We start from the raw sequence: 15232 nt of genomic DNA on the forward strand, positions 1-15232 counted from the left end.
TGAGGAGGAGATGCACTGCAGTATTAATGCAGCTGGTGGCCACACCAGATACTGACTGTTACTTTTTATTTTGACCCCCCCTTTGTTCAGGGACACATTATTCCATTTCTGTTAGTCACATGTCTGCGGAACTTGTTCAGTTTATGTCTCAGTTGATGAATCTTATGTTCATACAAATATTTACCCGTTAAGTTTGCTGAAAATAAATGCAGTTGACAGTGAGAGAACGTTTCATTTTCTGCTGAGTTTATATAAAATCACACTGCATTGAGAAAACACACGTAAAACATTTCTGTGGAACACACGCACGCACGCACGCACGCACACACACACACACACACGCACACACACACACGGCCCTGATAACATGGTTCCCTCCCTCGTCTCTCTCTTTCTCCCTTCTCTCTTCCTCTCTCTCCCTCCCTCCCTCTTTTTCTCTCTCTCTCCCTCCATCATCTCTCCTCCCTTCTTCTCCCTCTTTCTCACATATCTCTAATGACTACCCTTTTCACACACAATCTCTACACAGACACACAATCTCTACGCACACACACTACCCAGAGGTCACTTGGGGTGGTCACAGAGAAATAAAACTCGAGTCCTCTAATCTGTGACACTCTTCTCTTCTTCCATCCTCCTCTCTCTGTCTCTTATGGTTGTGTTGTGGTTGTATTGTGGTCAGTGCTGAACAGTCATGTTGAGCAGTCTCTTGCTCAGTAAGGTGTTGTGTTGCTTCAGGTAGTCGATGAGATCAGCTTGTTTCTCCACTACCTCCTCCAGACTGGAGCCCTCTCTGGAGAGGAACAGGATAACAAGGTCAGGACAACGTTAGAACAATGAAAAGGCAACATTAGGTGTTAACATAAGGGTTAGGTTTATATATACCTAGTCATATAGGTGTGTATATATATATATACATACATACATACCTGAAGTCAGTCCAGGGTTAGGTCCAGGGTTAGGTGTATATATATATATATACCTGAAGTCAGTCCAGGGTTAGGTGTGTATATATATATATACCTGAAGTCAGTCCAGGGTTAGGTGTGTATATATATATATACCTGAAGTCAGTCCAGGGTTAGGGTGTATATACCTGAAGTCAGTCCAGGGTTAGGTGTGTATATATATATATATATATATATACCTGAAGTCAGTCAGGGTTAGGTGTGTATATATATATATATATATATATACCTGAAGTCAGTCCAGGGTTAGTGTATATATATATATATATGCCTGAAGTCAGTCCAGGGTTAGGTGTATATATATATATATATATACACAAGTCAGTCCAGGGTTAGGTGTGTGTATATATATATATATATACCTGAAGTCAGTCCAGGGTTAGGTGTGTATATATATACCTGAGGAAGTCAGTCAAGGGTTAGGTGTGTATATATATATATACCTGAAGTCAGTCAGGGTTAGGTGTGTATATATATATACCTGAAGTCAGTCCAGGGTTAGGTGTATGTATGTATATATATATATATACCTGAAGTCAGTCAGGGTTAGGTTAGTCCAGTCCAGGGTTAGGTATATATATATATATATATATATATATATATATATATATATATATATATATACCTGAAGTCAGTCCAGGGTTAGGTGTGTATATATATATATACCTGAAGTCAGTCCAGGGTTAGGTGTGTATATATATATATACCTGAAAAAGTCAGTCCAGGGTTAGGTGTATGTATGTATATATATATATACCTGAAGTCAGTCCAGGGTTAGGTGTGTATATATATATATATATATATATATATTATATATATATATATATACCTGAAGTCAACCAGGGTTAGGGTGTGTATATATATATACCTGAAGTCAGTCCAGGGGTTAGGTGTATATATACCTGAAGTCAGTCCAGGGTTAGTCAGTGTGTATATATATATATATATATACCTGAAGTCAGTCCAGGGTTAGGTGTGTATATATATATATATACCTGAAGTCAGTCAGGGTTAGGTGTGTATATATATATATATAGTCCAGGGTTATATATATATATATACACCTGAAGTCAGTCCAGGGGTTAGGTGTGTATATATATATATATACCTGAAGTCAGGTCCAGGGTTAGGTGTGTATATATATACCTGAAGTCAGTCCAGGGTTAGGTGTGTATATATATATATATATACCTGAAGTCAGTCCAGGGTTAGGTGTGTATATATATATATACCTGAAGTCCAAGGTTATACCTGAAGTCAGGGTTAGGTGTGTAGGGTTAGGTGTATATATATATATATATATATATATATATATATATACATCTGAAGTCAGTCCAGGGTTAGGGTGTATATATATATATACCTGAAGTCAGTCCAGGGTTAGGTGTGTATATATATATATATATATACCTGAAGTCAGTCCAGGGGTTAGGTGTGTATATACCTATGAGTCAGGGTTAGGTGTATATATATATATATATACCTGAAGTCAGTCCAGGGTTAGGTGTGTATATATACCTGAAGTCAGTCCAGGGTTAGGTGTATATATATATATAATATATAATAATAATAATAATAAAATATGCCATTTATATACTTACAGTCATGTGTGCATACATTCTACGTAGTCAGGATCGAACCCACTACCCTGGGTTAGCGCCATGCTCTACCAACTGAGCAACAGAAGACCACAGGTATATATACCTGAAGTCAGTCCAGGGTTAGGTGTGTATATATCTGAAGTCAGTCCAGGGTTAGGTGTGTATATATATATATATATATACCTGAAGTCAGTCCAGGGTTAGGGTATATATATATATATATATATACCTGAAGTCAGTCAGGGTTAGGTGTATATATATATATATATACCTGAAGTCAGGTGTATATATATATATACATACCTGAAGTCAGTCAGGGTTAGTGTGTATATATATATATATACCTGAAGTCAGTCCAGGTTAGGTGTGTATATATATATATACCTGAAGTCAGTCCAGGGTTAGGTGTGTATATATATATATATATACCTGAAGTCAGTCCAGGGTTAGGGTTAGGTCCAGGGTTAGGTGTATATATATATATATATATATACACCTGAAGTCAGTCCTGAAGTCAGTCCAGGGTTAGGTGTGTATATATATATATATATACCTGAAGTCATCAGGGTTAGGTGTATATATATATATATATCACTCTCTATATATATATCTGAAGCCGGTCCAGGGTTAGGTGTGTATATATATATATATACCTGAAGTCAGTCCAGGGTTAGGTGTGTATATATATATATACCTGAAGTCAGTCCAGGGTTAGGTGTATATATATACACACCTGAAGTATATATATATATATACACCTGAAGCCAGTCCAGTTTAGGGTTAGGTGTGTATATATATATATATATACCTGAAGTCAGTCCAGGGTTAGGTGTGTATATATCCAGGGTTATATATATATATACCTGAAGTCAGTCCAGGGTTAGGTGTGTATATATATATATATATACCTGAAGTCAGTCCAGGGTTAGGTGTATATATATATATATACCTGAAGTCAGTCCAGGGTTAGGTGTATATATACCTGAAGTCAGTCCAGGGTTAGGTGTGTATATATACCTGAAGTCAGTCCAGGGTTAGGTGTGTATATATATATACCTGAAGTCAGTCCAGGGTTAGGTGTGTATATATATATATACCTGAAGTCAGTCCAGGGTTAGGTGTGTATATATATATATACCTGAAGTCAGTCCAGGGTTAGGTGTGTATATATATATATATATATATATACCTGAAGTCAGTCCAGGGTTAGGTGTGTATATATACCTGAAGTCAGTCCAGGGTTAGGTGTGTATATATACCTGAAGTCAGTCCAGGGTTAGGTGTGTATATATATATATATACCTGAAGTCAGTCCAGGGTTAGGTGTGTGTATATAGGTGTGTATATATACCTGAAGTCAGTCCAGGGTTAGCTGTGTATATATACCTGAAGCCAGTCCAGGGTTAGGTGTGTATATATATATATATATACCTGAAGTCAGTCCAGGGTTAGGTATATATATATATATATATACCTGAAGTCAGTCCAGGGTTAGGTGTGTATATATATATATATACCTGAAGTCAGTCCAGGGTTAGGTGTATATATACCTGGAAGTCAGTCCAGGGTTAGGTGTATATATACCTGAAGCCAGTCCAGGGTTAGGTGTGTATATACCTGAAGCCAGTCCAGGGTTAGGTGTATATATACCCCTGAAGTCAGTCCAGGGTTAGTGTATATATACCTGAAGCCAGTCCAGGTTAGGTCTGTCAGGGTTAGGTGTGTATATCTATATATACCTGAAGCCAGTCCAGGGTTAGTATATATATATATATATATACCTGAAGCCAGTCCAGGGTTAGGTGTATATATACCTGAAGCCAGTCCAGGGTTGGGTGTGTATATATACCTGAAGCCAGTCCAGGTGTCAGCTAGGTGTATATATACCTGAAGCCAGTCCAGGGTTAGTGTGTATATATATATATATATATACCTGAAGCCAGTCCAGGGTTAGGTGTATATATACCTGAAGCCAGTCAGGGTTAGGTATATATATATATATATACCTGAAGCCAGTCCAGGGTTAGTATATATACTGAAGCCAGTCCAGGGTTAGGTGTATATATACCTGAAGCCAGTCCAGGGTTAGGTGTGTGTATATATATATATACCTGAAGCCAGTCCAGGGTTAGTGTATATATACCTGAAGCCAGTCCAGGGTTAGTGTATATATACCTGAAGCCAGTCCAGGGTTAGGTGTATATATACCTGAAACCAGTCCAGGGTTAGGTGTATATATACCTGAAGCCAGTCCAGGGTTAGGTGTATATATACCTGAAGCCAGTCCAGGGTTAGGTGTATATACCTGAAGCCAGTCCAGGGTTAGGGTGTATATATACCTGAAGCCAGTCCAGGGTTAGTGTGGTATATACCTGAAGCCAGTCCAGGGTTAGGTGTGTATATATATATATATACCTGAAGTCAGTCCAGGGTTAGGTGTATATACCGAAGCCAGTCCAGGGTTAGTGTATATATACCTGAAGCCAGTCCAGGGTTAGGTGTGTCCAGGTTATATATACCTGAAGCCAGTCCAGGGTTAGGTGTATATATACCACAAGTGTGTATATATACCTGAAGCCAGTCCAGGGTTAGGTGTGTATATACCTGAAGCCAGTCCAGGGTTAGGTGTATATATACCTGAAGCCAGTCCAGGGTTAGGTGTGTATATATACCTGAAGCCAGTCCAGGGTTAGGTGTATATATATATATATACCTGAAGCCAGTCCAGGGTTAGGTGTGTGTATATACCTGAAGCCAGTCCAGGGTTAGTGTGTATATATGAAGCCATATATATACCTGAAGCCAGTCCAGGGTTAGGTGTATATATACCTGAAGCCAGTCCAGGGTTAGGTGTATATATACCTGAAGCCAGTCCAGGGTTAGGTGTATATATACCTGAAGTCAGTCCAGGGTTAGGTGTATATATACCTGAAGCCAGTCCAGGGTTAGGTGTATATATACCTGAAGCCAGTCCAGGGTTAGGTGTATATATATATATACCTGAAGCCAGTCCAGGGTTAGGGTGTATATACCTGAAGCCAGTCCAGGGTTAGGTGTGTATATATACCTGAAGCCAGTCCAGGGTTAGGTGTATATATACCTGAAGCCAGTCTCAGTAGTGTTGTAGGAGGTAGATGGTTCCTCCTGACTGATATCTGGACCAGCTCTGTCTCTGTTGAACCTCACCACCCTGACTGAGAGAGAACACAACACACACACACACACACACACACACACACACACACACACACACACACACACACACACACACACACACACACACACACACACACACACACACACACACACACACACACACACACACACACACACACACACACACACACACACACACCATTATCTTGTTACCAATCAGTCTTTCCCTACTCTCTCCCTCGCTTTCCCTCGCTCCTTCAGTCTCCCCCTCAGTCACAGTCCCCCTCAGTCACAGTCCCCCTCAGTCACAGTCCCCCCACAGTCACAGTCCCCTCAGACAGTCCCTTCAGTCCCCCTCAGACACAGTCCCCCTCAGAGTCCCAGACAGTCAGTCCCCCTCAGACACAGCCCTCAGACACAGTCACTCCCTCAGACACAGTCTCCCTCAGTCACAGTCTCCCTCAGTCACAGTCCCCCTCAGTCACAGTCCCCTCAGTCACAGTCCCCTTCAGTCACAGTCCCCTTCAGTCACAGTCCCCCTCAGTCACAGTCCCAGACAGACAGTCCCAGACAGTCACCCCCTCAGTCACAGTCCCCCTCAGACACAGTCCCCTCAGTCAGTCACAGTCCCCTCAGTCACAGTCCCCTCAGTCACACACAGTCCCCCTCAGTCACAGTCCCCTTCAGTCACAGTCCCCTTCAGTCACAGTCCCCTTCAGTCACAGTCCCCTCAGACAGTCACAGTCCCAGACAGTCACAGTCCCCCTCAGTCACAGTCCCAGACAGTCACAGTCACAGTCCCCCCTCAGTCACAGTCCCCTCAGTCACAGTCCCCTCAGTCACAGTCCCCTCAGTCACAGTCCCCTTCAGTCACAGTCCCCCTCAGTCAGTCACAGTCCCCCTCAGTCAGTCACAGTCCCCCTCAGTCAGTCACAGTCACAGTCCCAGACAGTCACAGACACAGTCCCCCCAGTCAGTCACAGTCCCCAGTCACAGTCACAGTCCCCCTCAGTCACAGTCCCCCTCAGTCACAGTCCCCCTCACTCACAGTCCCCCTCACAGTCCCCCTCAGTCACAGTCCCCCTCAGTCACAGTCCTCAGACAGTCAGTCACAGTCCCCAGACAGTCCCAGACAGTCACAGTCCCCCAGTCAGTCACAGTCCCCCTCAGTCAGTCACAGTCCCCCTCCCCTCAGTCACAGTCCCCTCAGTCACAGTCCCAGACAGTCACAGTCCCCCTCAGTCAGTCACAGTCCCCCTCAGTCAGTCACAGTCCCCCTCAGTCACAGTCCCCCTCAGTCACAGTCACAGTCCCAGACAGTCACAGTCCCCCTCAGTCACAGTCACAGTCCCCCAGTCACAGTCCCCTCAGTCACAGTCCCCCTCAAGTCACAGTCCCCCTGAGTCACAGTCCCAGACAGTCACAGTCCCCCTCAGTCACAGTCCCCCTCAGTCAGTCTCAGTACCCCCTCAGTCACAGTCCCTCAGTCACCCCCTCAGTCACAGTACCCCTCAGTCACAGTCCCCCTCAGTCACCCCCTCAGTCACAGTACCCCCTCAGTCACAGTCCCCCTCAGTCACAGTCCCCCTCAGTCACAGTCCCCCTCAGTCACAGTCCCCCTCAGTCACAGTCCCCTCAGTCACAGTCCCCCTCACAGACACAGTCCCCCTCAGACACAGTCCCCCTCAGACACAGTCCCCCTCAGTCACAGTCCCCCTCAGTCACAGTCCCCCTCAGTCACAGTCCCCTCAGTCACAGTCCCCTCAGTCACAGTCCCCCTCAGTCTGACTCACACTCAAATTAAATTCAAGGGGCTTTATTGGAAAGGGAAACATGTGTTTACTTTGCCAAGTGAAATAGATAAACAGAAGTGACACAGGAAACATTACACTCACAAAAGTTCCAAAGGAAGAGACATTTCAGATGTGATATAAAGGCTTTTTACAGTGTTGTAACGGTGTGCAAGTCTCTCTCCCTGGAATGTGAAGTATTTCTCAAGGTTGGTTCTGTGTGTGTGTTTAGGGTAACTATATATATATAGAGAGAGAGAGGGATAGAGGGATAGAGAGAAAGAGATGAAGAGAGAGTGAGAGATGAAGAGAGAGATGAAGAGAGAGATGAAGAGAGAGATGAAGAGAGAGAGAGATGAAGAGAGAGAGAGAGAGAGCGAGAGAGAGAGAGAGCGAGAGAGAGAGAGGAGAGAGAGCGAGAGGGAGAGCGAGAGAGAGAGAGAGAGAGAGAGAGAGAGAGAGAGAGAGAGAGAGAGAGAGAGGAGGAAGAGAGAGAGAGAGAGAGAGAGAGGGGTGAGAGAGAGGGATGTGATGAAGGGGTTGAGTGCAGTAGTTGGACAGTAGAGATGTGACACATTCCACCTCCCTCTAAGAGACGACACACACCGTCTGTCTGCCGTTCCTCTGCTGTTCGTTCAGCGCCGTGTGCTGGGTAATGGTCTTCACCGATCCACCTGAACCCCAAAACCACAGACCCCATCTGGGGCCCGGATCCAGAAGTGTAAATAATGTCCTGGGTCTGATCTGATTGGGTGTAATTTCAAACAACTGCTGCAGTAGTGACAAAGAAAGACATCAGATAATTTTTGCTGCTGCTTTTCACCAGAGCTTGTTGTTGTTGTTGGCCAATCAGAAGTCATCAAAGTGGCAATGGGCTCATAGAGCCTCCGTGTGGTAAAGGTTAGGAGATATCTAATCAATGGAGGATGGAATTAAAATGATAGATTTAAAAAGAAAAGGAGAAGGAGAAGGACGAGCTACAACCACTAAGAGCCAACAGCTAGGCTGCTACTTTATATTCTGAAGGAGAAGGACGGGCTACAACCACCAAGAGCCAACAGCTAGGCTGCTACTTTATATTCTGAAGGAGAAGGAGAAGGACGGGCTACAACCACCAAGAGCCAACAGCTAGGCTGCTACTTTATATTCTGAAGGAGAAGGAGAAGGACGGGCTACAACCACCAAGAGCCAACAGCTAGGCTGCTACTTTATATTCTGAAGGAGAAGGAGAAGGACGGGCTACAACCACCAAGAGCCAACAGCTAGGCTGCTACTTTATATTCTAAATTAAAAGGAGAAGGAGAAGGACGGGCTACAACCACCAAGAGCCAACAGCTAGGCTGCTACTTTATATTCTGAAGGAGAAGGAGAAGGACGGGCTACAACCACCAAGAGCCAACAGCTAGGCTGCTACTTTATATTCTGAAGGAGAAGGAGAAGGACGGGCTACAACCACCAAGAGCCAACAGCTAGGCTGCTACTTTATATTCTGAAGGAAGGAGAAGGACGGGCTACAACCACCAAGAGCCAACAGCTAGGCTGCTACTTTATATTCTGAAGGAGAAGAAGGACGGGCTACAACCACCAAGAGCCAACAGCTAGGCTGCTACTTTATATTCTAAATTAAAGGAGAAGGAGAAGGACGGGCTACAACCACCAAGAGCCAACAGCTAGGCTGCTACTTTATATTCTGAAGGAGAAGGAGAAGGACGGGCTACAACCACCAAGAGCCAACAGCTAGGCTGCTACTTTATATTCTGAAGGAGAAGGAGAAGGACGGGCTACAACCACCAAGAGCCAACAGCTAGGCTGCTACTTTATATTCTGAAGGAGAAGGAGAAGGACGGGCTACAACCACCAAGAGCCAACAGCTAGGCTGCTACTTTATATTCTAAAAGGAGAAGGAGAAGGACGGGCTACAACCACCAAGAGCCAACAGCTAGGCTGCTACTTTATATTCTGAGAAGGAGAAGGAGAAGGACGGGCTACAACCACAAAGAGCCAACAGCTAGGCTGCTACTTTATATTCTGAAGGAGAAGGACGGGCTACAACCACCAAGAGCCAACAGCTAGGCTGCTACTTTATATTCTGAAGGAGAAGGACGGGCTACAACCACCAAGAGCCAACAGCTAGGCTGCTACTTTATATTCTGAAGGAGAAGGAGAAGGACGGGCTACAACCACCAAGAGCCAACAGCTAGGCTGCTACTTTATATTCTGAGGAGGAGAAGGACGGGCTACAACCACCAAGAGCCAACACTAGGCTGCTACTTTATATTCTGAAGGAAGGAGAAGGACGGGCTACAACCACCAAGAGCCAACAGCTAGGCTGCTACTTTATATTCTGAAGGAGAAGGAGAAGGACGGGCTACAACCACCAAGAGCCAACAGCTAGGCTGCTACTTTATATTCTAAATTAAAAGGAGAAGGAGAAGGACGGGCTACAACCACCAAGAGCCAACAGTTAGGCTGCTACTTTATATTCTGAAGGAGAAGGAGAAGGACGGGCTACAACCACCAAGAGCCAACAGCTAGGCTGCTACTTTATATTCTGAAGGAGAAGGAGAAGGACGGGCTACAACCACCAAGAGCCAACAGCTAGGCTGCTACTTTATATTCTGAAGGAGAAGGAGAAGGACGGGCTACAACCACCAAGAGCCAACAGCTAGGCTGCTACTTTATATTCTAAAAGGAGAAGGAGAAGGACGGGCTACAACCACCAAGAGCCAACAGTTAGGCTGCTACTTTATATTCTGAAGGAGAAGGAGAAGGACGGGCTACAACCACCAAGAGCCAACAGCTAGGCTGCTACTTTATATTCTGAAGGAGAAGGACGGGCTACAACCACCAAGAGCCAACAGCTAGGCTGCTACTTTATATTCTGAAGGAGAAGGACGGGCTACAACCACCAAGAGCCAACAGCTAGGCTGCTACTTTATATTCTGAAGGAGAAGGACGGGCTACAACCACCAAGAGCCAACAGTTAGGCTGCTACTTTATATTCTAAATTAAAAGGAGAAGGAGAAGGACGGGCTACAACCACCAAGAGCCAACAGTTAGGCTGCTACTTTATATTCTGAAGGAGAAGGACGGGCGACAACCACCAAGAGCCAACAGCTAGGCTGCTACTTTATATTCTGAAGGAGAAGGAGAAGGACGGGCTACAACCACCAAGAGCCAACAGCTAGGCTGCTACTTTATATTCTGAAGGAGAAGGAGAAGGACGGGCTACAACCACCAAGAGCCAACAGCTAGGCTGCTACTTTATATTCTGAAGGAGAAGGAGAAGGACGGGCTACAACCACCAAGAGCCAACAGCTAGGCTGCTACTTTATATTCTGAAGGAGAAGGAGAAGGACGGGCTACAACCACCAAGAGCCAACAGCTAGGCTGCTACTTTATATTCTGAAGGAGAAGGAGAAAGGACGGGCTACAACCACCAAGAGCCAACAGCTAGGCTGCTACTTTATATTCTAAAAGGAGAAGGAGAAGGACGGGCTACAACCACCAAGAGCCAACAGCTAGGCTGCTACTTTATATTCTGAAGGAGAAGGACGGGCTACAACCACCAAGAGCCAACAGCTAGGCTGCTACTTTATATTCTAAATTAAAAGGAGAAGGAGAAGGACGGGCTACAACCACCAAGAGCCAACAGCTAGGCTGCTACTTTATATTCTGAAGGAGAAGGACGGGCTACAACCACCAAGAGCCAACAGCTAGGCTGCTACATTATATTCTGAAGGAGAAGGAGAAGGACGGGCTACAACCACCAGAGCCAACAGCTAGGCTGCTACTTTATATTCTGAAGGAGAAGGACGGGCTACAACCACCAAGAGCCAACAGCTAGGCTGCTACTTTATATTCTGAAGGAGAAGGAGAAGGACGGGCTACAACCACCAAGAGCCAACAGCTAGGCTGCTACTTTATATTCTGAAGGAGAAGGACGGGCTACAACCACCAAGAGCCAACAGCTAGGCTGCTACTTTATATTCTGAAGGAGAAGGACGGGCTACAACCACCAAGAGCCAACAGCTAGGCTGCTACTTTATATTCTGAAGGAGAAGGAGAAGGACGGGCTACAACCACCAAGAGCCAACAGCTAGGCTGCTACTTTATATTCTGAAGGAGAAGGACGGGCTACAACCACCAGAGCCAACAGCTAGGCTGCTACATTATATTCTGAAGGAGAAGACGGACGGGCTACAACCACCAAGAGCCAACAGCTAGGCTGCTACTTTATATTCTGAAGGAGAAGAGACGGGCTACAACCACCAGAGCCAACAGCTAGGCTGCTACTTTATATTCTGAAGGAGAAGGACGGGCTACAACCACCAGAGCCAACAGCTAGGCTGCTACTTTATATTCTGAATTAAAAGGAGAAGGACGGGCTACAACCACCAAGAGCCAACAGTTAGGCTGCTACTTTATATTCTGAAGGAGAAGGAGAAGGACGGGCTACAACCACCAAGAGCCAACAGCTAGGCTGCTGAAGGAGAAGGAGAAGAGCCAACAGCTAGGGCTTTATATTCTGAAGGAGAAGGACGGGCTACAACCACCAAGAGCCAACAGCTAGGCTGCTACTTTATATTCTGAAGGAGAAGGACGGGCTACAACCACCAAGAGCCAACAGCTAGGCTGCTACATTATATTCTGAAGGAGAAGGACGGGCTACAACCACCAAGAGCCAACAGCTAGGCTGCTACTTTATATTCTGAAGGAGAAGGACGGGCTACAACCACCAAGAGCCAACAGCTAGGCTGCTACTTTATATTCTGAAGGAGAAGGAGAAGGACGGGCTACAACCACCAAGAGCCAACAGCTAGGCTGCTACATTATATTCTGAAGGAGAAGGACGGGCTACAACCACCAAGAGCCAACAGCTAGGCTGCTACTTTATATTCTGAAGGAGAAGGAGAAGGACGGGCTACAACCACCAAGAGCCAACAGCTAGGCTGCTACTTTATATTCTGAAGGAGAAGGAGAAGGACGGGCTACAACCACCAAGAGCCAACAGCTAGGCTGCTACTTTATATTCTGAAGGAGAAGGACGGGCTACAACCACCAAGAGCCAACAGCTAGGCTGCTACTTTATATTCTGAAGGAGAAGGAGAAGGACGGGCTACAACCACCAAGAGCCAACAGCTAGGCTGCTACATTATATTCTGAAGGAGAAGGACGGGCTACAACCACCAGAGCCAACAGCTAGGCTGCTACTTTATATTCTGAAGGAGAAGGACGGGCTACAACCACCAAGAGCCAACAGCTAGGCTGCTACTTTATATTCTGAAGGGAGAAGGACGGGCTACAACCACCAAGAGCCAACAGAGGCTGCTACTTTATATTCTGAAGGAGAATGACGGGCTACAACCACCAAGAGCCAACAGCTAGGCTGCTACTTTATATTCTGAAGGAGAAGGAGAAGGACGGGCTACAACCACCAAGAGCCAACAGCTAGGCTGCTACTTTATATTCTGAAGGAGAAGGACGGGCTACAACCACCAAGTGCCAACAGCGAGGCTGCTACTTTATATTCTGAAGGAGAAAAGGACGGGCTACAACCACCAAGAGCCAACAGCTAGGCTGCTACTTTATATTCTGAAGGAGAAGGACGGGCTACAACCACCAAGAGCCAACAGCTAGGCTGCTACTTTATATTCTGAAGGAGAAGGACGGGCTACAACCACCAAGAGCCAACAGCTAGGCTGCTACTTTATATTCTGAAGGAAAAGGAGAAGGACGGGCTACAACCACCAAGAGCCAACAGCTAGGCTGCTACTTTATATTCTGAAGGAGAAGGAAGGACGGGCTACAACCACCAAGAGCCAACAGCTAGGCTGCTACTTTATATTCTGAAGGAGAAGAAGGACGGGCTACACTTTATATTCTGAAGGAGAAGGACGGGCTACAACCACCAAGAGCCAACAGCTAGGCTGCTACTTTATATTCTGAAGGAGGACGGGCTACAACCACCAAGAGCCAACAGCTAGGCTGCTACTTTATATTCTGAATTAAAAGGAGAAGGACGGGCTACAACCACCAAGAGCCAACAGCTAGGCTGCTACTTTATATTCTGAAGGAGAAGGAGAAGGACGGGCTACAACCACCAAGAGCCAACAGTTAGGCTGCTACTTTATATTCTGAAGGAGAAGGAGAAGGAGGCTGCTACTTTATATTCTGAAGGAGAAGGAGGGCTACAACCACCAAGAGCCAACAGCTAGGGCTACTACAACCACCAAGAGCCAACAGCTAGGCTGCTACTTTATATTCTGAAGGAAAGGAGAAGGACGGGCTACAACCACCAAGAGCCAACAGCTAGGCTGCTACTTTATATTCTGAAGGAGAAGGAGGACGGGCTACAACCACCAAGAGCCAACAGCTAGGCTGCTACTTTATATTCTGAAGGAGAAGGAGAAGGACGGGCTACAACCACCAAGAGCCAACAGCTAGGCTGCTACTTTATATTCTGAAGGAGAAGGACGGGCTACAACCACCAAGAGCCAACAGCTAGGCTGCTACATTATATTCTGAAGGAGAAGGAGAAGGACGGGCTACAACCACCAAGAGCCAACAGCTAGGCTGCTACTTTATATTCTGAAGGAGAAGGACGGGCTACAACCACCAAGAGCCAACAGCTAGGCTGCTACTTTATATTCTGAAGGAGAAGGACGGACGGGCTACAACCACCAAGAGCCAACAGCTAGGCTGCTACTTTATATTCTGAAGGAGAAGGACGGGCTACAACCATAGAGCCAACAGCTAGGCTGCTACTTTATATTCTGAAGGAGAAGGACGGGCTACAACCACAAGAGCCAACAGCTAGGCTGCTACTTTATATTCTGAAGGAGAAGGACGGGGACAACCACCAGAGCCAACAGCTAGGCTGCTACTTTATATTCTGAAGGAGAAGGACGGGCTACAACCACCAAGAGCCAACAGCTAGGCTGCTACTTTATATTCTGAAGGAGAATGACGGGCTACAACCACCAAGAGCCAACAGCTAGGCTGCTACTTTATATTCTGAAGGAGAAGGAGAAGGACGGGCTACAACCACCAAGAGCCAACAGCTAGGCTGCTACTTTATATTCTGAAGGAGAAGGACGGGCTACAACCACCAAGAGCCAACAGCTAGGCTGCTACTTTATATTCTGAAGGAGAAGGACGGGCTACAACCACCAAGAGCCAACAGCTAGGCTGCTACTTTATATTCTGAATTAAAAGGAGAAGGACGGGCTACAACCACCAAGAGCCAACAGCTAGGCTGCTACTTTATATTCTGAAGGAGAAGGAGAAGGACGGGCTACAACCACCAAGAGCCAACAGCTAGGCTGCTACTTTATATTCTGAAGGAGAAGGAGAAGGACGGGCTACAACCACCAAGAGCCAACAGCTAGGCTGCTACTTTATATTCTGAAGGAGAAGGACGGGACAAGAGCCAACAGCTAGGCTGCTACTTTATATTCTGAAGGAGAAGGACGGGCTACAACCACCAGAGCCAACAGCTAGGCTGCTACTTTATATTCTGAAGGGAGAAGGAGAAGGACGGGCTACAACCACCAAGAGCCAACAGCTAGGCTGCTACTTTATATTCTGAAGGAGAAGGACGGGCTACAACCACCAAGAGCCAACAGCTAGGCTGCTACTTTATATTTATATTCTGAAGGAGAAGGACGGGCTACAACCACCAAGAGCCAACAGCTAGGCTGCTACTTTATATTCT

The 15232-nt window shown here is 45.8% G+C and overlaps 1 protein-coding gene across 2 annotated transcripts in view; it reads right to left on the reverse strand.

The window, feature by feature from the left end:
* Positions 1-659: 659 nt before the first annotated feature.
* The window catches only part of LOC124025294 (transmembrane protein 192-like), a 44628-nt gene continuing 30055 nt past the window's right edge, over positions 660-15232 (reverse strand). Inside the window, exons 5-6 of one of the 2 annotated variants that reach the window (XM_046338855.1) lie at positions 5670-5763; positions 660-793 (exon numbers count right to left, since the gene is read on the reverse strand). In XM_046338855.1, the coding sequence (XP_046194811.1) occupies positions 679-793; positions 5670-5763 (209 nt within the window). In that variant the 3' untranslated portion in view covers positions 660-678. Of the gene's footprint in view, positions 794-5636; positions 5764-15232 lie in introns of both variants that reach the window. The other variant, XM_046338856.1, reaches the window with a different exon arrangement.

This window comes from Oncorhynchus gorbuscha, unplaced genomic scaffold, assembly GCF_021184085.1.
Source record: "Oncorhynchus gorbuscha isolate QuinsamMale2020 ecotype Even-year unplaced genomic scaffold, OgorEven_v1.0 Un_scaffold_2222, whole genome shotgun sequence".
NCBI classification, from domain to species: Eukaryota; Metazoa; Chordata; class Actinopteri; order Salmoniformes; family Salmonidae; genus Oncorhynchus; species Oncorhynchus gorbuscha.